This window comes from Aethalodelphis obliquidens, unplaced genomic scaffold (assembly GCF_003676395.1).
Source record: "Aethalodelphis obliquidens isolate GAN/ISIS:26980383/991018 unplaced genomic scaffold, ASM367639v1 scaffold31, whole genome shotgun sequence".
NCBI lineage: Eukaryota > Metazoa > Chordata > Mammalia > Artiodactyla > Delphinidae > Aethalodelphis > Aethalodelphis obliquidens.
The window spans coordinates 2,922,222-2,945,142 of record NW_020837975.1 but is presented as its reverse complement, the minus strand read 5'-3'; the positions used below and the strand labels follow the sequence as shown (position 1 = coordinate 2,945,142).

At 40.1% G+C, this 22,921-nt stretch overlaps 1 protein-coding gene across 22 annotated transcripts in view; it reads right to left on the bottom strand.

Annotated features, from left to right (window-relative positions):
• The window catches only part of DST (dystonin), a 497,966-nt gene that overhangs the window by 54,432 nt on the left and 420,613 nt on the right, over positions 1–22,921 (bottom strand). For 21 of the 22 annotated variants that reach the window (XM_027126873.1, XM_027126884.1, XM_027126872.1 and 18 more), the window contains 9 exons: positions 21,826–21,985; positions 21,301–21,627; positions 20,468–20,552; positions 18,886–19,127; positions 17,775–17,981; positions 7,083–7,202; positions 6,809–6,916; positions 4,902–5,120; positions 1,267–1,470 (listed from right to left, as the gene is read on the bottom strand). In XM_027126873.1, coding sequence (XP_026982674.1) covers positions 1,267–1,470; positions 4,902–5,120; positions 6,809–6,916; positions 7,083–7,202; positions 17,775–17,981; positions 18,886–19,127; positions 20,468–20,552; positions 21,301–21,627; positions 21,826–21,985 — 1,672 coding nt within the window. Of the gene's footprint in view, positions 1–1,266; positions 1,471–4,901; positions 5,121–6,808; positions 6,917–7,082; positions 7,203–17,774; positions 17,982–18,885; positions 19,128–20,467; positions 20,553–21,300; positions 21,628–21,825; positions 21,986–22,489; positions 22,521–22,921 lie in introns of those variants that run through there. The other variant, XM_027126879.1, reaches the window with a different exon arrangement.

The following is a 22,921-nucleotide window of genomic DNA, read 5'->3' as shown; positions in this document are numbered from 1 at the left end:
AGTAAAAGAGAAGGGCCATTTATGGAGGAAAAGACCTGTGAGGCCAAGGGTGGGATTTAAAATGATAACACACCTATCTAATGTCACAGTCAAGAATGAAACCTTGGCCCTTCTGTTAACACATCCATCCAAAGAGTTATATCCAGCTGGTGTGTGAAGACATTCCTAAAATCACAACTCATAGGCACCTCTCCGTGTCACACTGCTTATGGGGATGGGACTGCTTCTTGCAAATAACTGAGTAAATTCATTAAGAAACTGTATATGTTAATATATAATTGGACCACTTGACAGCAGCATTTTACTAGTGCTTCATCTTAACATAATTCAAATTAACTTTGAAAATTAGGTTCAATAATCTGGGTGTTTGTCTATCAACACTGATAGTTTTATTCACTTTTACTGATTATTTTGGCATCCTCGAAAAGTTATATTATTAAATGTAAAATTCATGGGCAGTTTTGATGAGATGAAAGGGATTTCTTAAGTTATAAGTTTCCTGAACTAAAAAATGTTTAAAAATTAAAAAAAAAAAACAGAAACCTTCCTGATGTTGTAATGGAAGTTTACATTTAATTCCTGGCCAAACACATAGTCAGATCCATGAAAGAATTTTAAATTTCCACTTGCAAAGGCACCACAGACAATGAAGCAAAGTTACGAACACTTGTTCATTTATAGATTCCACACTATGCTCAACATTAAAGGAATCATCGGTCAGGATTACAGAAAATGGACCGCTCTCATGCCAGTGTATCTAACGATAAAAACCAAAACCTTCAAAACGGAAAATCTGTAGGTAACTGCAAATCAACTTCTTGAAAAAGGTATTCTCAAAACGAAAAAAAAAAAAAAATCGATTTCCAACTGCAAATTTTTTCCTTCTTATTCAGCCTAGCATTCATAGTCTTTCTTCTATTGCTGTCTTGGGAATGTTTCATTAATGATGATAGTAACACTTTCTTTCATTTCTTCCAATGGTAAACACTGCATTCTACTCTGGATGGGCACTTATTTAGGTATCTGGACAACGATGACAGCTGTATGCTTCTTAAATCATTGAAAATTATGTTTTATTTATATATAAGCAGGCGGAGAAATATAAGGATCGGACACTGGCAAATATCACCTCAGAGACCAAAACGTCAATACTCAGAGTTAATGCAGTGAAACAATTTTAGCTGGAATTGAATCAGCACATCCGGGAAATGTCTTTCCACACTCTGCTGTCGGGGAGACCATCGCACTGCTGGTGCAAAGCATTACCTGAGCAGACTGAGAAATGGCTTCATCCAGCGCCACAGCCCGCTTTTTGACATCTTCTTTAATTTGACTGTAGAGAGTGTCAGCAGCCACGTACTTCTCTTGGATAGAAAACCCTTCCCTCGGGCTCAATTCCAGTAACTGCGGCCCAGTTTTGTTCATCTTATCTATATGTGGCTTGTGTTCGGCTATCAGCTCTCGCAGTTGCTATAACAAAGCAAACAGCGTCTCAGTTTCTCAGAGGCACACCTCCACAGTACAGCTGTCAACATCCGCAGCGCATCCAGCTGGCAAGAAACTCCACACAAACACCCTCTCGTCACAAGGCACTGAACGCACAACCCTCTGCCAGGGAGAGATCCCCTGACACAAAGATTAAACAACGGTCTGGTCATGTCAAAGTCCTTTTCAGGGTACATGCAAAAATGCTGGATGAGTGAAATAATGAATCCCAGTTTCATTACGCCTTTCCTACCGAGAGCAGTACAGTCTGACGAGAGTATTAGCCAAGGGTCATATTACATGAAAGGATTATGAACTCACTACATCCCAACCTACAGAGACCGAGCCATAACTCTCTGTATTCCTTTCTGCACACTCATGATACATACAAAAGTTATTCAAAAGGAAGGAAGGGAGAGGGAGGGAGAGGAAGAAAGGAAGAGGAAAAAAGCACAGTAGAAGGTAGACACAATGATGAGAGAGAACAATGACAGATAAAGCTAAGTTAGGGGGATTTAAGCCCCCAAGGGATTGTCATTACATTATATGTAAACCAATACAAAATATGTCCATATATATTACATTATATATCTGTGAGTCTGTTCTATGTACATATATGATATATATATGTATGATATATAAACATAAACAAATCTATCTGTATTTATTTTTAAATGTTAATGGCTGCAAGGATGATCAATCCATCAAATACACAGCTGTATACTGAGCATTATCTATAAAGTGTATTTAAGGAAAAATATGTGACCTATGAATATTATGCATAATACAGTATCATCTAATCAAGAGATACAATGATACTGATGCTAATGAGGGGGCGTGGAATCCAGGTGGAGCCCCATTCCTTCTAGGGAAATGGATCAATCTGGAATCTTTACACTCCACGGAATCCAGGGTCTCCCGTGACTGCCTGCAGGTTTCTCTGGGGCAGACCTCCGTGCAGCATTGAGGTGCCCTCTACTGTACTCCATTATTCATGAGGTTCCCTAATCAGCAGTTTCTCGTCCTCACCAGAAGATGTGTCTCCAAACTGTTTGCTATCCAGCCCCTAAGAAAAGCCTCTCTGAGAGAAATTATATTCAGGAAAGACAGTCTAGAGGAAAGCGATCTTTCCCTGTAAATATTTTAACTTCCATCATTCATCAAGCAGAATCACCAGGACGGCCACATACCTGGATTTTTATTAAAAGTGCCACTAAAATCAGTCATATAAATTATTTCCAAAGTGGTTGAGAAAACTGGTTCATTACATCATGAACAATCCCCAATGTACTATCCCTATTTTTGAAGTTTTTCTGAAGACGGTCTCAAAACTCTTTTGGAAAAGAGCTAAATAAACACAAATTCAATTTGTAAAAAAAAAAAAGGAGGAACGTCTACTGAATCTACACAGCCCCTGGGTGGTCCAGGCTGTGATTTCCTACTTGTGTTTTACATTGTTTGGTATCTTCATGCTGTTTTACAGAATGGAAGTGGTGACAGTAAGACCAGCCACCATGCAATCTCATGGAGAAGAAACGTGTCACACGAGCTCTGGCTTCAACATTCTCGAAGCCATGTTTGAAAACAAGCTCACACTTTGATTACCAAGAGACTCTCAGTAAAGTAAGGAATCTCTGCTGAAAGTTCTTGAGTGGCCTGGAGTCTAAGTAGATCTCACCTGTGCAGCATCACCATGAGACACCTTTGCTGGGAGGTAGCCAGATGAGCCTTCTTAAGACCATTCCATGACAGACAAGAAAAAAGCCAAGGGATACCTACTTGGGGATGTGTGCACATGGAGAAAGGGCCCAGCAGGAGATGTCTTTTGCCTCGTAGGTAACAAAATGATTCTTGGCAGCTATCCTAAGAGTCCACTCATGCTGGAGATACTTAATGTGAACTTAAAAGAGATCTACCATTTATTTATAACACAGCTCTCGGGGCCATTTTTCATTCCTGGCTAGAATGAACTAGAAGATGTTCCCAAGAACAGTGAAGAGGATGCTGTAGAGTTGCAGAAGAAATGCTGCAAATATTCTGTAAAATTTAGCTTGAACAATTTGAAGACTTGGCTACGAAGTTTTGAAGCTCCCTTTCTAAATAAAGATCATACATTTGTTTTGAGAACTGAAAGATAATGCCAAACAAGAAAATTAACTCAATTTTGAAATATTCCATGCAATAATGATCCTTTTTGTCCTATTTGATGTTATGCTAGAAAACAGCTATTCAGATCTCACTTCAGAGTAGAAGAAATCCATGAAACATTTTATACTAAAAATCATTCAGTGGGTAGGCATCAGGATTTCTCTCAAAAATAACCTTTCTACTAAAATTAAATTCAATTATACATAGTTTATAAGTCTCCCACTGAATTATTTAGATAGAACGCCATAAAATTTCCATTTTGCATTAAAGTGTTCTCTAAAGCTCTTCTAAACAAATACTTAGAGATATTCTTCAATGTTAATACACTAAAAAAGTAAACAAATAAGATTAATAAGTATGTTACATACTTCAAACAATGATGTAATATATCCTGAGTTAAACTTGACACACGCACACACACAATGATAAGTCTCAGGGTACATCTTGTGCAGATCTGGGAGAGCAACTAGGTTCACAAGATCATAAATAACAAGAATTCCAGACTTTCTTCTGACAGTCTTGAATCCTCTCACTTAAACCCTTGCAAAATTTTAAGCTACATTAACATTTCGGAGACTACTGAAATGAGGGCCTCATAATGCCATTTTATGTGTTTAAAACATGACATATTTGTAGATGGAAATATACTCTCTTGTTTACTCATGTAAACTTATAGAAGCAGAGAACTTCAAAATATTTCCATGTACAAAAGGAAAAGAAAAAAAAAAAGTGGGGGGACAATTTGTCTTTAAACTTCAGCATTTTTTCCTTTTCACAGAATTCGATTTTACAACAATGCTATTTTGACGTATTTGTTATAGCGTACATTTTCTCCAAGCTCAATGTCCTTGTCTATTTGATGTTGCTTCCATGTATTGCTACATTTTGCTTACATTCTGGATGGCTCTAACCACTATATATTAGTCAAATTAGTGTACACTGAAAGCAATTCAACATGATCAGTTGAAAGTACTTCGAAAGCTCATTTCTCTAACATTTTAAAACAATGATTTTGTTTCTGTACTCAGTTTACACTGCAAACTACTGGGTAAAAGCTGTGACATCATGATGACATACACAGTGTGCCTGCCCACATGAGTCGTCCCACTGCAAAACTGGACAACAGGGCAGCAACTCGGAGGTAAGCAAACTGTGCAGACCAGAACGCTAAAACTTCCTCATCACAGAAGGTGTCTGCATTAGAAACACCCTAAAAATCGTGATTCTCTTTCCATGGGGTCTCCAGCACTCTCTGGCACCAAGCTTACACGATGTTCTTCCTGCTGTTGCCTCAGGGTTTCGTACTCCAGGGCAGGGGCAGGAAGCTGAGTGATGATCCTCTGTACGTCTGTCAGCCACGGCCAAAGTTCTTCATATGTTTCCCAGAACTGGTTAACCAGGGACTGTGCCCGTTCTAACTGCAGATACCTCTCTGAGTTTATCTGGCAGATGGCATCATAGTTCTTCAATACCTTGTCCAGTTTTTTCTAGAAAATCAGATGACAAAATGTGTTTAACCGGGCAGGCAGGCCAAGGAACACATATATATACTCCAGAATGCTTGTCCAGCACAATATACCTGGTGCAGAGTAAGCACTCAACAATGCATGGTAAATGAACAGAGGCTAGTTTGATTTTAATTGCTTCTATGTACAAAAGTTCATTTTAAATTAAAGAAAGGCCCTCCCATGTTGTTGCATAAGGAAGTCCCTCCTTTTCAAGGCTGAATAATATTCCATTGTATGCTAATGGTGTGTTCTTACTACAATAAAAAAAATTTCATATACACATGTAGAAAATAGCAAAAATGTAAAAAATGTCTTGAAAGTACAACTGGAGATCAGGCTGATAAAGGATGATATATTCCTGCAGTGGATTTCTATGCAGTTGTCAAAAATCAGGGGATTTGATGACATGCAGAACTTCTCAAAAACAAAAAAAATTAGGTGACAAAACCACAAAAAAATGAATAAATAAAAAGCCTCAAGTTTTTATGACTAAGACACTGAGCTCTCCAAACATAATAAGCAAAATTCTCCAGCCATTCTTCTAGGTCTTCTAGGTGAGAGAAAGGTCTGGCATGAGCCTGGCAACACTGACATTACTTTCTGTTAAAACATAAGGACTCTCTTTCACAAATGAAATTCTAAGAGGAGCTGCTGGTCAGCAAAATTAATTAAATAGATGAGAAGCAAAATAGAACATTATGCTATCCACTGATGTTATGGGGTGGTCACAGAGATCTCGATTATGGTACAAATTCACTTCATAATCCAAAAGCAAAAGATAAAGCACAACAGCAATCCAATAAACCACAGAATAACACAAAAATTCTCTCATGATCATCTGTATTTTTCACACCAGAACCTTCACAAAAATAATAAAGGAAAGATTAAATTATAAACAAGTGAAGTGCCACTGTAGAGTATTTAAATAAAAGATTAAGTATTAACATACAGTGCACAGTCTACTATTTGCCTATGGTATACCTTGAAAACAATGCACCGTCTTTTAAATGTGATCTTACGCATATACATTTGTATATATTGTTTTTGCCATGGGATATTTTCCTACCAGAAGCATTAATATATATTAATTTCTTTAGGCTTCTCAGATGTCTGACTATGAATTGAACTAAACATTTTTATTTATGGCTGGTTTTCCATCAATGTAAAGGATCGTTAAAACTACATAAACTGAATACTTCCTTAATGATTCCGCTCCTTTTTTTCCTATACAGATTACTGTAACTTTATACAGAATGAATTTCAGTTAGGGAGAACCACATACTTTGAGTTTTGTTTCAGCTCCAGCGGCCCCAATGTTCCTGAAGCCAATAAACAACAGCTGACATACAGAATAACAATTTATACTGATAATAACAGTGATAATACAGAGAACATTAATTGGATGCTTAATGTATCCCAGTTACTCAAGGACTCAAACCTTAACAGCTTTTCTGTCTATTAAAAAAGATTATCCCCAGGGTGATTCCCTTAAGGAGTATTCCTTTCACTCTTATTCTATAAGCTTGAAAAATGCCTTATTTGAAACTAATGACTTAGCTGTTTAAACAGCAGCTGTGGATAAAGGAAAAGCGCTTTCCTCAGAGTGAAAGCCCCACACATGCTGTTTGCTCACAAGTCTCACATCAGTCACGTGGACGAGATCATACCTTCATCGGCTGCTTTTCCTCTTCGCTGCATGTGCTCATGATTTTATGTCCAGATTTAACAAGCTCATCAATAATATCCTTGTGGCGCAAAATCTCCATGGTGAATGTCTGTATTTACCAAAACAAAGATTTTTTTTTTAAAGAGTGTATGACTAAAACAAAAACAATTAGGCAAAGCAGTTAAAATGACCAAGTTACATTCAATCATGCAAGTGCATTTCCTTGGAGCACACTGACAAACCATGTAGATGCAACTGGAAATGTGTGCCTTCACCTTTTGAACCTGCAGCTGAGCGGAGGTCTGGTCTTGCTCAAGCCTGATGTCACCCAGAGATGTCAATTTTTTGTCTGTTTCACTAATCCAGGCTAACTCTGCATCAGCCGCTTGGTCAAACTAAACAAAAGATAAATAATCAGGTCAGCAAGTTCCTGTAACTGGTGCCAGAGAAATACCTATCTACATTTCTTTCAAATACCCTTATCACACAAATGGAAAATGTGAGCTTGTCTCTTCATGGCAACCTGAAATAATCCATGATAGTGACTGATGTTATAAAGAAAGGAGAACTTTCCACAGAGAAAGTAAACACAACCTCTTAAAACGTGCTGGATCCATAACATGACATTAATGATGTGAGGACAGCTAATACTGCTGCCTTCTCTCTGGTGGTGGTAAGGATTTTCTCTTTAACAATACTGTACAAATTGTGCAGCACAGGGAACTCTACTTAATGCACTGTGGTGTCCTAAATGGGAGGGAAATCCAAAAGGGAGGGGATATATGTATATGTATGGCTGATTCATTTTGCTGTGCAGTAGAAGCTAACGTAGCATCATAAAGCAACTATACTCCAATAAAAATTAATTAACAAAAAAAATCATAGTGTGCTCATGATCCTGTACTGCAACAACTGAAGAAAATGAGGAACTCTGCATCTTTCTGACATGGAAAGAGATCTGGAAAAAAATACTATACAAATTGAAAAGCTATAAAAGTCAGTAGCTGGACACCATCTTTTTTTTTTTTTTTTTGCAGTACACGGGCCCCTCACTGTTGTGGCCTCTTCCGTTGCGGAGCACAGGCTCCGGACGCACAGGCTCAGTGGCCATGGCTCACGGGCCCAGCCGCTCCGCGGCATGTGGGATCTTCCCGGACCGGGGCACGAACCTGTGTCCCCTGCATCGACAGGCGGACTCTCAACCACTGTGCCACCAGGGAAGCCCTGGACACCATCTTTAAATCACTTCATCCTTCACTTTATCACGTTAATATGATATGTAGGTAGCATGCTGTTATCAAAGTACAAAATCCCTAGCAAAAAGAATGACATATTCCCATTTATTTACTCTGTGTGTATATGGGAAATACCTTTCTATGTATGCAGAGTATACCCCCAAATGTCTCATGTATCATTCTTTTACATCTCATTTAATAACAGCAGAAAACATTTTCAAGAGCATTCTTAAATATTTCAAGAGATTTTCTTTTCTTGAGCATAACAATAATTCATGGTAGAAATTTGTGAAGTATGGAAAAATATACAGAAGAAAATTAAAAGCTGGAGTTAATACCGTTGGTATTTTAGTGAATTTTCTTCCAGAAGTTGAGATTTAGAAAGCTCTGGGATAATACTGTATAAACAGTTTCATATCCTGCTTTTTCATTTATCATGAACATTTCCCATGTCATTAAATGTGATTTTTAAAATTCCATCATTGTATTCTAGCATACCTGGATATTTTCACTTAGGTTCCCTGCATTTTTTCACTATTATATAAACAAGCCTGTAACGAATATCCTTGTATATAAATCTCTGTTGGCATCTCTAATTAGTTCCTTAGGGTAGATTCCTAGAAGTTGACTTCTAAGTCAAAGAGCATGAACATTTTCAATACCTTGCATCAGATAAACCCCATGCCTTCCAGTTACCATAAATGAGTACAGAGGGCAAGTGACACCACAGCACCAACCATAAATGGTAACTAACAAAGCCTCAGTGGGAAAAGTGAAGCGGAGTGGACGTTGTGATTTTCAAGTCCAGTACTGCCAGAACCTCTAATGTTTCAAGAGCACCTGGAAATCCAGATTGGGGTCAGGGGATAACTAAGGGAGGAGAGACAAGGGTAGGGGTAAGGAACTAAACTGGAAAACAGTTCATACTTTTAAGACACTAGGCAACACTCCGCAGACTCACAGGAGGATGGGGTAGACCTACTTTTACCCTATCTCACAAGTACATCTCAGAGCCCTGGGCATTATACACAACGCATACAAGGAGGCTCTGGGAGGAGAGAGAAGAAAGCAGAGCTGCTATGAGTCTTGGACCCGAGGAGAAGCACGGGGGTGAGTTCCCTGGGTTTTCTTTGGCTTCCCATACCCTGGACTGGATGCTGGAGAAACTGCCACCCAGGAGCACCCAGAGGTGCAGAAAAAGCCCCAGGAAAACCTGTCTCCAGTCAAAGGAGCAGGAAAGGGGCGGCCTTGCAACACAGAAAACGTATAGACAATAACCATTCTACTCCAACCAAACACCACAGAAAAAAGCCTTGGCCTCCCCCCACTGCTGCCAAGCAAGGCTGAATGGGGAGCCCAGATTTCCACCCTCCTGAGCCTGGGCCCCACACCCCTGCCAGGGTGATGTCAGCGAAGTCGGGAGCTGGAACTTTCATTCCCACAGGCGACCACAGACCCCTGCTCCCAGGTCAGTGGAGACCACATGGGGAGCCTGGACCTCCCCCTCTCCTCAGGGTGGCATCAGGGAAAGCCTGTGGACAGTCAGAATTTTCACCATGGTGTCAGGGAGCTGGAACTCCCACTCCCACCCAGCAGTGAGCGGCGCCCGCCCCCCCCCACCCTTAGGTGTCCCACGAGGCTGCCTGGGGGACCTGGGATCTCCCCCCACCTGGCAGCATCCCTGCTGCCTCTGCCAGAGCGGTGTCAGGAAAGCCGGCTAAAACAGAAGGCTTAATGAAGACCCAAGACACACAACACCGAGAACCCAGAACTCAAACCGAATTAAAGAGGATTATCAGCAGAGGCTAATACCTAGAAGATGATGTGAGAATTATCTGGCAGATTTTAGAGCAGCCATGATAAAAATGTTCCATGAGCAATTTCAAACGCAGTGGAAATGACGGAAAAATTAGAAGGCCTCAGCAACAAAATAGCAAGTCTCAGCAAAGACACAGAATATATGGAGAAGAACCAAATGGAAATTTTTAGAACTTAAAAATGTAATAACTGAAATAAAAACTCAGTGGATGAGACCAAGGAAGAGGACAGAGGAAAGAATGAGTGAAGCAGAAAACAGAATCACAGAAATCACCCAGCCTGAATAATAGAAAATAGACTGAAAAAAATGAACAGAGCCCAGGGCCTGAGGAACTATAATAAAAGAAAGTTCAAGTCACTGAGTCCCAGAAGGAGAGGAAAAATTGGCTGTGGCTGGAAAGTACTCAAACATTCTTGAAATAATAAAGTTAGAGAAATGGAGACCAGATTTGTGACCAGGATTGAGGAAGAGGCAGAGGTGGGAGAGGGGACGGGTGTGGCTATAAAAGGGCAGCATGAGGGGGTCCCTGTGACGGAAACGTTCCCTGTCTTGATGGCAGCCGTGTCAATTCCCTGCTCATGACGTTGTACCATAATTTTGCGAGATGCTACCACTGGGGAAACTGGGTGAATGATACAACGGGACCTCTGTATTCTGTTTTACAACTGCATGTGAATCTACAGTTATCTTAAAAGAAGTTAATTGAAAAAAAAATAACTCTGCGTGGGTAACCTCTCATCTGTAAGTCCTGTTTGCATTTTCTCTTTTAGATCTATGCTACCAAGTTGCCCTGGATGTACTGATTCATATTCCCACGAGCAGAGTTTGGCTATCCCCTCATCAAAATGGGGTACATAATTTATTCTTTAATAATCTTTGTCAAGCTTATCAGTGAACTTTTCTTAATTATAAGGGCATAACCTGCCAGGGCAGCCTAGCACAAAAGACAGCACTGATTAAGTCATTGTGATGGTTCCAATCTCACAGGCAAAAAATTACCAATTATATAAGTGAAAAATTCTTAATATTACTGAATTATTATTTGTTTATGTTTTTTTCTACCTATCATGAACCCACTTGCTTTCACCTTTACTAAGTAATGAATGAGTAAATGAATACTAAAGCTATTTGCAGGTCAAGTTCTTTTAGTCAACAAGTTTAGATAGGAAAAAATTAGATAATCATCTAAATATGGGCCAAAGCAGAAGTATAACAGGGGTTAAAATAATACTTTTACATTTACCTTTAAAAACCAATGGCATAAAGATGTGAAAAGGAAGATACGGTGTAACAGACCTTTACTTAATCTCTAGAAGTGCTACCAAACAAAATCTGAATATAAACCAACATCTAACCCAAAATCATGCAAAGTCAGGCTGCTCTGAGACTCCCCTGGTGTCGGGACAGCCGTCACACTGTCATGTGTGAGGACTGGACACATATCCCATGGGTCCTCCTCCAAGTGTCACACATCTGAGAAGATCGCTGACAGGCAAAGTTGCTCCAGACAGAAATGCAGAGCTTCAGTCGTCAGAGTGGGCGAGCTCCCCCATAGGGGCAGTACTTCTAAAATGACTCCACACGTTTATATATTCAAGCAGAAGTCTTTCTCTTTCCTATGTTTCCCATAACGGCATGCATTGTTTTCTGAAGCCGCCTCGTGATTTGCACGTAGTGGTGTTAATAAATATTCTGCCCACTAATTCATTACTTTTGCTGCTACGGGGACAAGTCAGAACAATGTGGACTCCAGAAGGAATCTTGATAAGCCATTTGAAAAACTCTATCTTCATCTGGTTCAATAATTGTTACATGACTTAGTTTCAAATGGAACTACTCATTAGCAATTGCTGATCAATGTGAAAAGAAAAAAAATTTCATCAACTAATTCAGCAGCTTCAGATGTGGAAAAAGAAATCGTCACAACAAACAAGTGGAAGAGTCTGATCATTCGCTTTCAAGCCGCACATGGTGGAACTCCAGGGTAAAGCTCTACTATGTGATGCGCTCAGCACAAAACTGAGAAAAAATAGTACAGCCCTTTCTACCAGAGTGCAAATGTTGCAAGATATCAAGAATAAAATTTAACAGGAATTGTTTTTCTTCTACTGGTCCCTGAAAAAAATAAAGTGATGCCCCCACCCCTCTTGTTTGTGTTCAGGCTATTTTTAGGATTTATACGACAGTCCTCATAAAGAAAGGCAGATTGCTGGTGTTAATATTAGTTTAATAATAAGTCTCCCTTTCTGGAAGAAAAAAAACAAAAAGCATCCAATGAAAACCAGTATGATGACACCATCCAAGTTGCCAAAACTCAAAGCTGAAACTCAAACACTGTTTCTTGAACCAAGGCAAATATTTGCTCTGCTAAAAGAAAACAAGACTTTAAGCAGAAATTTCCCTCTGTCCTTTGAAAGGTTTTTTTATTAAATTAGAAAATATTTAATGTCCAACAATGAAAGGAGTAGTCCCAGGGTCTACATGAAGCAATTTACAGTCAAGCAAGGCGTTTTTATTTAGGTCTGTGACTCTTTCAAACAACTACTTAATGTGAGTATTTCTAACAGACCATGAAATGGCTTATTTCACATGTGAGTAACATGGACAGCAAGCGCCCTATACCAAATTTTAATAAATTTGTTTACTACTCATACAAGTAGTAAAAAAATAACTTCAAATGAATTGTAGAGAGTGTTAGCATCCTTAACTGCATCCTGGGAAATATTCTAATACGCATCATCCCTGGAGTCCAACCATCAACCCCAGCTACTGTAATTCCTAGTATAGTTGAACTAGTATTTCAGAAACTTCCTACAAGTTGGTGAAAAACATTTTAATTGGCTAATCTCTAAATATTCCTGAAAAACACACTGTAAAACAGTAACTGCCAACATTCTACTGAACACACTGTTCTAAGTGCTTAAACATGCAAGAATATACAGTTGCTGTCAGGATAAAAGGGCATAATGTGGTATTACCACTAATCCCATTTACAGCCGAGGAAGCCAAGGCAGAGAGAGGTTAACTGACTCACCAGAGGTTACCCAGCTTGTAAATGTCGGGTCTGAAATTCAAACCATGGTGGTCTGACCCCAGAGCCTATACTTGCGGTTGCCCTGTTACATCCCTCGTGCTTGTACACAATTTGGGCTCAGTCACTCAAAATATTCATGGGATTTCACCAATATCGGCTCAAATACCACAACAGTCAATAAGTGGTGGGTTTTCAGTTACTATTTAAACGTTTCTCCCATGTCTGACAAACTGCTTTTGTACTTATCTAGAAAGTTTCTCTTGCGTGGAAGCAGAGGTTTAAGAAAGACAGAGTGATAAGCAAACTTTAACCTCCAGGACATCCTATTATTCCCTTCCCCTGGCGAGGGTCTTAGCGCTTGCTTTCTTTTGATTAGCATTTCCTTCCATTTTTCTTCACATTATTCATAACCCAGCCCATATTTTCCCACCGTAAACAAATCTCACTTCCGTGGGGGAGGTTTCCTTCTAGTTCTTTAAAAGAAATTAATTGGTGTTATTTTTCTCCCAGGCTGATCCCTAATGACCCAATGAACTGTTTATTTTAATTGCACCCATGTGCCTTTATATTGGGGGGTTATGAAGGCCCAATAAAATAAGGAAGGCAATTAGAACTCCCAGAGAGTGCCTGGGATGCCCAGACCCAGTGAAATACACACTTTAGCACCTTCTGATAATTGCACATTTATAAGAGGCAAAGGACAACAAAATGCTCTGGGGTTTAAACAATCACAGTGATCTGAATTCAGGCTGTAAGTCTGTACGTCTTTCAAGCAAAAGCTCCTTTCCCCATTTCCACATGGGTCATTTGGTGCAGTGAGCAATTAGAGAAAGAAAGCAGCAAAGCTAGGTTACTTTGTGTAGGTTTAACATGCAAAAATACCCACAGTTTCTAACTCAGATAATGGCAGGCATTGTGAGAAGGAGGCAGCTGTTTTGCTTTTTTCTAAAGCTCACAATCACTATTTACTAAGCTGCCTTATTCCACTCAGATTTTTCTTAAAACTTATGAATGGGCCCAATTAAAAAAAAATCCTCTTCAGAATATTGATGCCTGCAAATCTGCAGAGTCAGACTCAGGAGCTTATTAACTGGTCACAATGAATGTACACCGTCCTCAGGCATCTGCCAATAATTGAGGCTGTTCCATTATTTCCAAAATAATAATAAACATCACTCTACTTTACCTAAGGCTCTTGGCCCTATGATCTCAAAATTCAGTGACACATCTTTTCAAAACTGCTATGTGATACAGAATTAACATGAAAAATCTAACCACGTCACATCAGAAGTTTTTTGAGAACTAAATGTATACCGGACGGATATGAAGCACACACTAACGAGAAGGTATCTGGACGCCCCCTTCCCTCCTCTCTTCAGACCTCAGCCCTTTTCCACGTTTGCCTGACATCTTCCATGTCAATCAACACCCTCTGTGATGGTGGCCTGACTGTTCAGAATGTCCCTACATGGTTGCTGAATTCCAAAATGCAGGTTATACCAGTATAAAGGAGGCAGGCCTGTACATAAACAATCTTAATGTCAAAAGATGGAAACATCTGAAGAGAAAGCTGCTTGGAAAACAGGACATTCAGTTATTTTCAATCTAGTTGAATTTAGTCCGGTTATTCGAGGACAAAGCATCAAATCTATAAATTTAAAAACTACCAAGTCATTTGCAAGGCCCATATCCTCACTCCATCACTCGTGGTTGGGTATGTCAGGGGAGGGATCTGGAAGGAGTAGCTCTTAATAAAACAAGATGTGCCTAAGGTATGCAGAAAAAGATGGACTGCTGTCAGATCATGTCCACGGTTCAGGTGGAGAAGAAACAGAATGGTAGATGATTTGTTTAGACAACGTAAAACAAATCATACAAAATATGCAGTTCATATCCAAGTCTAAAGATTTTTTTTGCACCATTCCTTTTGTATTTCATGGATACATTATCACTGGATAAAGAGAAAACAAGTATTTTAGTATCAAACTGTACTCTGGTCCTAATTCCAAACATCTATAAATGGGCAAGGTTATAAAACAATTTTCAGTGATATATTAGGTCCTTTCTAAACTTGTTAATTATGAGTTTAGAAACTATTCTTTTGAGTGCAAAACTAAATCTCTGCCAAACCAGAAAGACAGGTACCAGTGTGTTCTTAAATTTGCCGAGAGAGAGAGAGAGAGAGAGAGAGAGAGAGAGAGAGAGAGAGAGAGATTTCCTGATCCTTTCAGTTTACTTGCCCAAGTCTCACAGGCCTTACGGTTGGAAATATCCTCATACTTCTATTTTGCTGCAATAATGGCGCCTTCCTTCGGATTACTGAAGGAGGTTAGAAAAAAATGGATCACCTCCTGCCTTAGGATTTTTCCTCTCTGCCTGATTTATAAAGAGTCCCTTTAGGGAGGTAGAATGAGATCTACCTTAATCTACCAGGATTAAGTCCTGGTTACAACTCCACCACACACTAGCTGTGGGACCCCAGGCAGGTCACCTCCCCACACACCGCATATGCTCCTCCCAGCTCTAAACGGTACATCTCAGCCTTAATGGAAAGGTATTCTCTTCTTTCCTTTTTTTTTTAAATTGGCTTAAGTGAATTTTATTGGTTTTCTTTGTTACTGGAGGTATTCCATTGGGCTGACTTGCAGGCATTTCAAAGGAATGCACATACAAGTACAGAATAAATACATATAAACAACCAGAAGATATTAATATATCAATAGCACTAATATTAGTTATGACCTACTGGTAGTGAGATACTTTTACTAAACAATCTCCCCCTCTCTCACAAGGAAGGCTTGAAGGATACAGACCACAGTGTTTGCATGTTCTTGCTTCCACGAGTTTTTCTGTATTCTTTCACAAGGTCTTGAAACTTTCAGTAAGGAATGATTTTATCCGGAAAAAAACCCCAATAATTGTTATTTTCCCACAGGGTATATGTTTTAGATTCGAGAAAACACAGACCAACCTGTGGAAAACATTTGCAAAACTCTGAATAGAACTGGGCTACAGTTAATGACCTTGGCACCTGGCAGAGCTTACAAACCGGTAGGCGCTCAGCCTGTCACCTGCCCTTGAAAGCAGCTCCTTTGCCCCTTTCCTGTTTGCCCACTTCTGTTCCCTTCTAACCTTAGAAGAACCTAATTATAGGAATGCGATCACTAAGCAACTGAAACTAACTCCTGACTTACGTTCTCCTGAAAGCGCACCATGCCTTGTCTAACCTGTGGATTCTTTTCCTACGTTTTAAGAAGTAAGAATGAAGAATTAAGCAGTTAAAAATGACTAGCTCTCTACCCCCAACAGTCCCCTTAGCAATCCTGCAGGAGATCATGGGGGCAAGATAACATGGGAAGAGAGAGTCAGCCAGTCTGCCCTCCATGGACAAGGATGCAGAACCCAACCTCCTGCCTCGATGATTCACTGAGATTCTTTTCCCTTTACAAACTGTCATGGCTGAGCAGAATCTTCAGAATTGGTCTCTGGACACAAGTCCACCTTCTCCCCAGACTGCTGGCTTTTCTGATTAAAGCACTTTCCTTTCTACTGACACTTGCCTCTCGAGTTATTGGCTTATGAGCAGTAAGCAGCTGAACCTCGGTTTGGTTACACCCTTATTACTGTCTTCCTTCCCCAAACTAGCCAACCAGTCAGCTTCTCAAGAAAATTCTACTCCCAAGAGGACAGAATATTTGTCGTGCTATTTAGAGAAGTCTTCAGTGCCAACTATGAAAGGTCGAAAGAAATTTTGGTGAAAAACAATCCAACTCTTTTCAAATAGTTGAATAAACTTCACAAATAAACACGTTTATTATCCTATGATAATGAGGCATACAAATTCCTCCAAACTTTGAAAACAGAGCCATGCAAACGCATTCCTCAGGCATGAAGGCCTCCCTCACAAAAATGTCTGAGGCAGGCCTTTTGCTATCGTTGTATTCCATCGGCTTTTGTGATTCCAGAGCACGGCACTGAAATGAGGAGTGAGGCGCCATGTTTTAGAACTAGACAAATTACACTTTTACGGCAACCTTAGAGAATGAATTTTGGATGCTCTACACGAGCTGCTTGATTTGTTTTTCTTGCTTTTGGCTGGGATATGCAAAGGCTGAGTCATCCACCTTCCCAAGCCCTGTTCCACAGTACACAGCAAAACCCTACTAACTCTGTCAGAGCAAGTCTGCAACAACAGGCTGATGACTTAATATAAATATTCAGAGATTTCCATAAAAGTTAATCAAAACATGTATTACAAGCTTCTAGATCCAGGACCCCCCCCCCCTTTTTGCCCACAGTCTTCTGAGAGAGCTGTGGCTAAGGGGTGGGGTCTATAAAACTCTCTGGAACCAGCAACCATACAAGTTGCAGACAGGTCAGCAACGATCATTTTTTCCCCTTTCAGTCATCTTCAGAAAAAAAATACATCACCAACACAACTGTTTCCTTTTTAGAAAGAATTCAGCCTTTCTTTGCCATGTACATCAAGGAACAGTTAATAGTGACTTACACGATAACTCAAAATATTTACTCACACACAGATTAGACGCAGCCAGGGCATAAAATTAACATGAGCAGCATGCACACATGTACACAAAAGGCATTTTGTCTGGACGGCAGGAGAACGGTGCTAGTCCTGCCGGTGGCTGACTTGCTGAGCCTGGGAGACCAGGAGGTAGATGGCTGCCAACAATGTAGAGATGAGCCTTGCCCGGCACTCAGATGTCCAAGTACCCCAGCTAAATGCTTTTCAAACCCCTTCCGTTATGGAAGCATAACCAATGAATGGAAATACCACCCACCATCATCTCTGATCAGGTGGAGGCCCTGGGAGCAAGTGGAGGAAACGAACTGCCCGGACGCCCAAGTGTTCGCCTACCTGCTGGGACCTCAGGATGGCCGCGTCAATCTCCTCCACCTTCTGTGTGATGGTGTCGCTCACCAAGCGGTAGCGGTCATTGTCCTCGGTCACCATTTTTTCCAGCCCTTCCCTCGCCCTCCAGGGCACCAGCTCCAGGAGAGCAGAGCTCACTTCGTTAAGGGAGTCCAGCAGGGCTTTGCTGCTCTTAGCTTCCTTCTTTAGCTCCTGAAAACAGAAGGAAGAAAACAAAAACTTGTGGGAAACGCCAAGTCTGAACGGGCTTCTCCTCTAACTGTCCTTGGGGCTAAAGTCCTTCACAGGCCAACGTGATGCATGGATCACCTTAGTGCCAGTTACCCCAGTTCTATACCCCTTGGTTACTTAAAGCTATTTTGCAGAAAGGAAAGTGTTCCCTGAGAAGTTCCAAAGAACACTTCCTTGGTCAACATGGCAAGACTTTAGCTTTGAAATGTAATATAAATGTTTAAAGATTGGGAACCCGAACCTGGCAAGTTAACCCAGCAAGTTAATCCAGCTTGCTGGTAACCTTGAAGTAATCAGGTACCAGAAAACTAAAGAGGAAAGTCCAAACCAGAATCAAGTGACCCTCAAAACAAGGACACACTGGCTTTAAATAATCCCAGTTGAATCATTATAGGCTCAGTGGACCTGACCTCCCGGACTGCCTTCACCCATGTGTGATCGTACTTCAGGATGATAAAAACCGAGGCGGACAACTCTAAGAAGGATGATCAGCATGAGAGAATACCACTCTTGCAATATAATTAGAAAAGCCACCTCATGCTTGGCATCTATCTTATAAAGGTATCACTATTCTAACCAAATTATGTGTATCTCTGAAACAGTGATCATTTTCTTTTTTTTTTCTGTTTTCATCATTCTGTTTCTATAAGATTCGAGAAACAAATGACAATATGCTGTTTTCACGTCTGGGCTCCTAAAAGTTTAAATAGCTGATCTGCTGCCAATTTCTGTTGGGTCCACGCCCACCAAGGCATCTGTAAGTATATTAGTAATGACACGTGATAAATATCACTTTGCCCCTGTGTGAATAAGGTTCCCTGAGAGATAACAAGCAGATCCAAAGAGTGTATAAATCGGAGCGTACTTTTTGCCTCGCGTGTGCTTGGCTGGAGGCTTCTCCCTTCAGAACCTGCGTTTCGTATGCAAGCAACTCGACCTCCACCTTGTCCAGCCAGGCGCACAGCTCCTCGTGCGTGGAGTGCAGTCGCCTCGCGAGCTGCAGTGCCTGGTCCAGGGTCTTGGCGACGTCCGCGCTCAGTTTAGTGATGTCTTGGTACCTCGCTTTAATGGCTTCCAATTTATCTTGAATTATTAAAACTTCATCACCTAGAATTTCAAAGGCATGTCATATCTCGTGAAAGGGGAAGAAGAGTTCTTCAGCTAAAGAAGTTCTGACCCAAGAAAAGCCCTTTCCTAAGTTTGAATTTTTCTGAGGATATCTGGAGAGTGTAAACAGTTCTGAAAATGCAAATATAAAAACTGTAAAGGGCTATGTGGAATGCACCACCTTTGCAACTATTTGTATGGTCTTTCCGTTTTCAAGCATCGGGGTTAAAAACTGCCTAGGTTTGCATACTGAGTTTGTGGCTTACTACCTTGCACAAGATACCTCACCTCTCTCTGTGCCCCTGGTTACTTATCATTACGAATAGAACCTACTTCATAAAGTTGTGATAAAAATTCAATGAGTTTATATTTGCAAAATGTTTAGAATAGTGACTGCCAAATACATACATTTATATATGTATAATCTATGCATGTGTGTGTGTGTGTTAAAAATAATAAACTCAGGGCTTCCCTGGTGGCGCAGTGGTTGAGAGTCCGCCTGCCGATGCAGGGGACACGGGTTCGTGCCCCGGTCCGGGAAGATCCCACATGCCGCGGAGCGGCTGGGCTCGTGAGCCATGGCCGCTGAGCCTGCGCATCTGGAGCCTGTGCTCCGCAACGGGAGAGGCCACAACAGTGAGAGGCCCACGTACCGCAGAAAAAAAAAAAAAATAATAATAATAATAAACTCACCTGCACTATTCCAATAGATCCTCACCTGCCTCTATTTAATTTTCAGACACACAGAGAAACTGTGTCCTGGGCTTCAGAGTCCAAGTGCAAGGCTCTCGATACTATATCAAATTCTTCCCATTCATAATGAATGGTACCTGTCCCCCACCACACACATGTGCTGAATTGGATATAAATACAATGGGACATTCCTACAGCCAAAGGAATTACTAAAACAAGGTAATATCTGTTTTCTTGGTGAGTTCAAGCACAGAGAAATGAAACCTGGGTATAGTCACAGTATGTGTCACTGAATGCCATCTATCTTAAAAATTTAAAAAGCTGTCTACAACCTATGTGCTCATCTAGAACAACTGCCTTCCACAAGTGGAAAACTAATGTCACTCTGCCATGGGATTCTCTGACCAATGCTTGGTGTTATGAGTAATACACAAAACTTCCATTAAAAACTCAGTGAGATCATGAGAAAAACAATGAAATCATAGTCTAAAACCCCCTCGGTCGGCCTTCAAAGCATTCTCCAGGATGAAATCTTGGAGTGGCCCCAAAATTCGAGTGTGCTTTGTGTTTTTCCCCCATCTCTAAAATATTTTGAAAGCAACACAAAATACTCACGTCATGAGGATTTGATTTGAAAGGTATCTCACCTGTTGTTCGTTTAAGTAGTTCTAAACCATTTAGTAAGGCCTGATCTACATTTTGTTTTCTGAGTAGGATGTCCTCTTGCAGAACCTAAAACACAGGTATCATTTTCATGCGGGGGGAAAAGAAATTTAAATAAGCATTGGCATTATCAGTTAATCTTATTTGAGGAAACACCTTTTCAAATATTCCTCACTGTTCTCATGTTTACCCAACTTTTTACCACCACTGTGCCCATGTCTCAGTTCACCTATCATAATTCACTCCCCTCTTCAAAAAATGGGCGATGTGGAGACACTGGAGTACTGGTTAATTATGGGCCTTTGTATACAAAGATGAAATAACAAAATAAAAGTCAACAATCCAGCTATTGGATAAATTAAATCTCTTCTTACATGTGACTTCATTAAAAGTAACTGAATACAACACTACTTACTATATATAAAATAGATAAACGACAAGGACCTACAGTACAGCACAGGGAACTCTGCTCAATACTTCGTAATAACCTATATGGGAAAAGAATCTGAAAAAGTGTATATATATACACACATATATACACACACATATATATATGTGTGTGGTGTGTGTGTGTGTGTGTGTGTGTATATATATATATACACACACTGAATCCCTATGCTGTACACCTGAAACTAACACAACATTGTAAATCAACTATACTTCAATTTAAAAAAAGTCACTGTATACATAGGTAATGTCTTATTTGAGTACAGCAACTCACCTAAATCATATGAACATAAAATAATACAGAAATAACGAAGACTGAGAAAATGAGGACAACTGAAATGAAAAAATAAAGTAAAATAAATCAAAATACCCGCAGCTCAGCCTGCTGTGTCCACAGCCCCTCAGGGCTGGAATCCTGGACCGAGAGCCTCCTCAGCTTGTCATGCACTTCACTCAGCCAGTTCATCAGCTCCACTTCATCTTCCCCAAAAATCTTAGCATTACACAGAGCCTGCTGGAGAAGCTCAGACCTGCCGTGGCTTTTCTCTTGAATCTCAATGTACCATACTTGAGAGGAGTCTAATTTACTCTGCACCATATCTTTATCCTCCCTGGAGCTCAAAACCTTTAAGGACTGGCCAATGCTAATGGCCTGGTGTAAATGTTTATTATGATGGTTGATGTCATCTTCTAAGGCCTAAATAAAGTTTAAAAAAGGAAACAAAAAGAATGGACAAATAAAAATGACAACATAAATTGAACAAAAAGCTGACACATGAAATGGGTCTAAGGTTGCACTGATGCATCACACAACAGTACAAAACTCAAATGCATGTCATAAAACCACAAAGGGCACGGAAAACTGGATCTCACTAACGTGTGATGGGAACCTTACTTTGTGCTGGGCAATTTGTTCCTCCAGCTTGGATGCTTGGGTTCCAATGGGTTCACTATTCGCCAGCCTCTTTTCTGTGGTTGTCAGCCACTCATTCAGTGGTTCTAAGGTTTCGTGAAACTGCTGTGCTACCACTGAGATACCTTCCAACTGACGATTCCTGAAAACGTGCCAAGAGGAAGGTCATTCAGGGATGAGAAACGTGGGAAACTGTCAACAGAAATCTTCACTCATGCTCCCGTGTTCCACTCCAAACAGTTTTTGTAGAAAACATCTAACATTAAAATTAAAATCTCTCACATGGAGAGGACACTTTAAAATATTTCTCCTATTCTCCATGCTTCCACTGCGGGGGGCCGGGGTTCAATCCCTGGTCGGGGAACTAAGATCCCACAAGCCACGTGACATGGCCAAAAAAAAAAAAAAAAAAAAAAATCTATGAAAAACTTTAAAAAATAGTTCTCCTATTAAATAAAAGTAAAGCTGAACAACACATCAACCTCAAGGGCCTAAATCTTGTGAAAGTCTTAAGTAACCTGGTTGTAATACTTACAATAATAATAGGTATAATCATAGTAATGTTATAATAACAATAGTAGCCATAATAATGATAGTAATAGGTAATACTTACTGAACATATATTCTGTGCTTTATATAATAGTTAACTTCAATCGGAGCATCAGTTACTGAAATTGCTTTAATCAAATGGTCAAAATTAGATTTAAATTTTGAAGAATAACTATAGCATCCCCTGTGCTGGAATTACTAGTGAGTCCTCCTTTAAAAAGTACACTGTCAGGTATATTTCCCCAAGGCAACAGTTAATATTTTATGGACTAAAATATCATGAAAGAGGAGAAATATTCCTCAGACTTTAACTTGTAACAGAGTTTGAATGCTTTTAGAAAACCCATTGTTTCCTCCCTTAAAAAGGTACCACGTAAGTTAAAACCTACTTGCACGGTCCTTGGTTTTTATCTACGGCAAGTGATTGTGCTGGTCTGTATACAGAGGACCTGATGCTGTATCCAATCCTGTGAATTATTTTTGCTGGGACCAAGAGCAGCTGTCTTCACCTGTTATCATGTTTAATTCT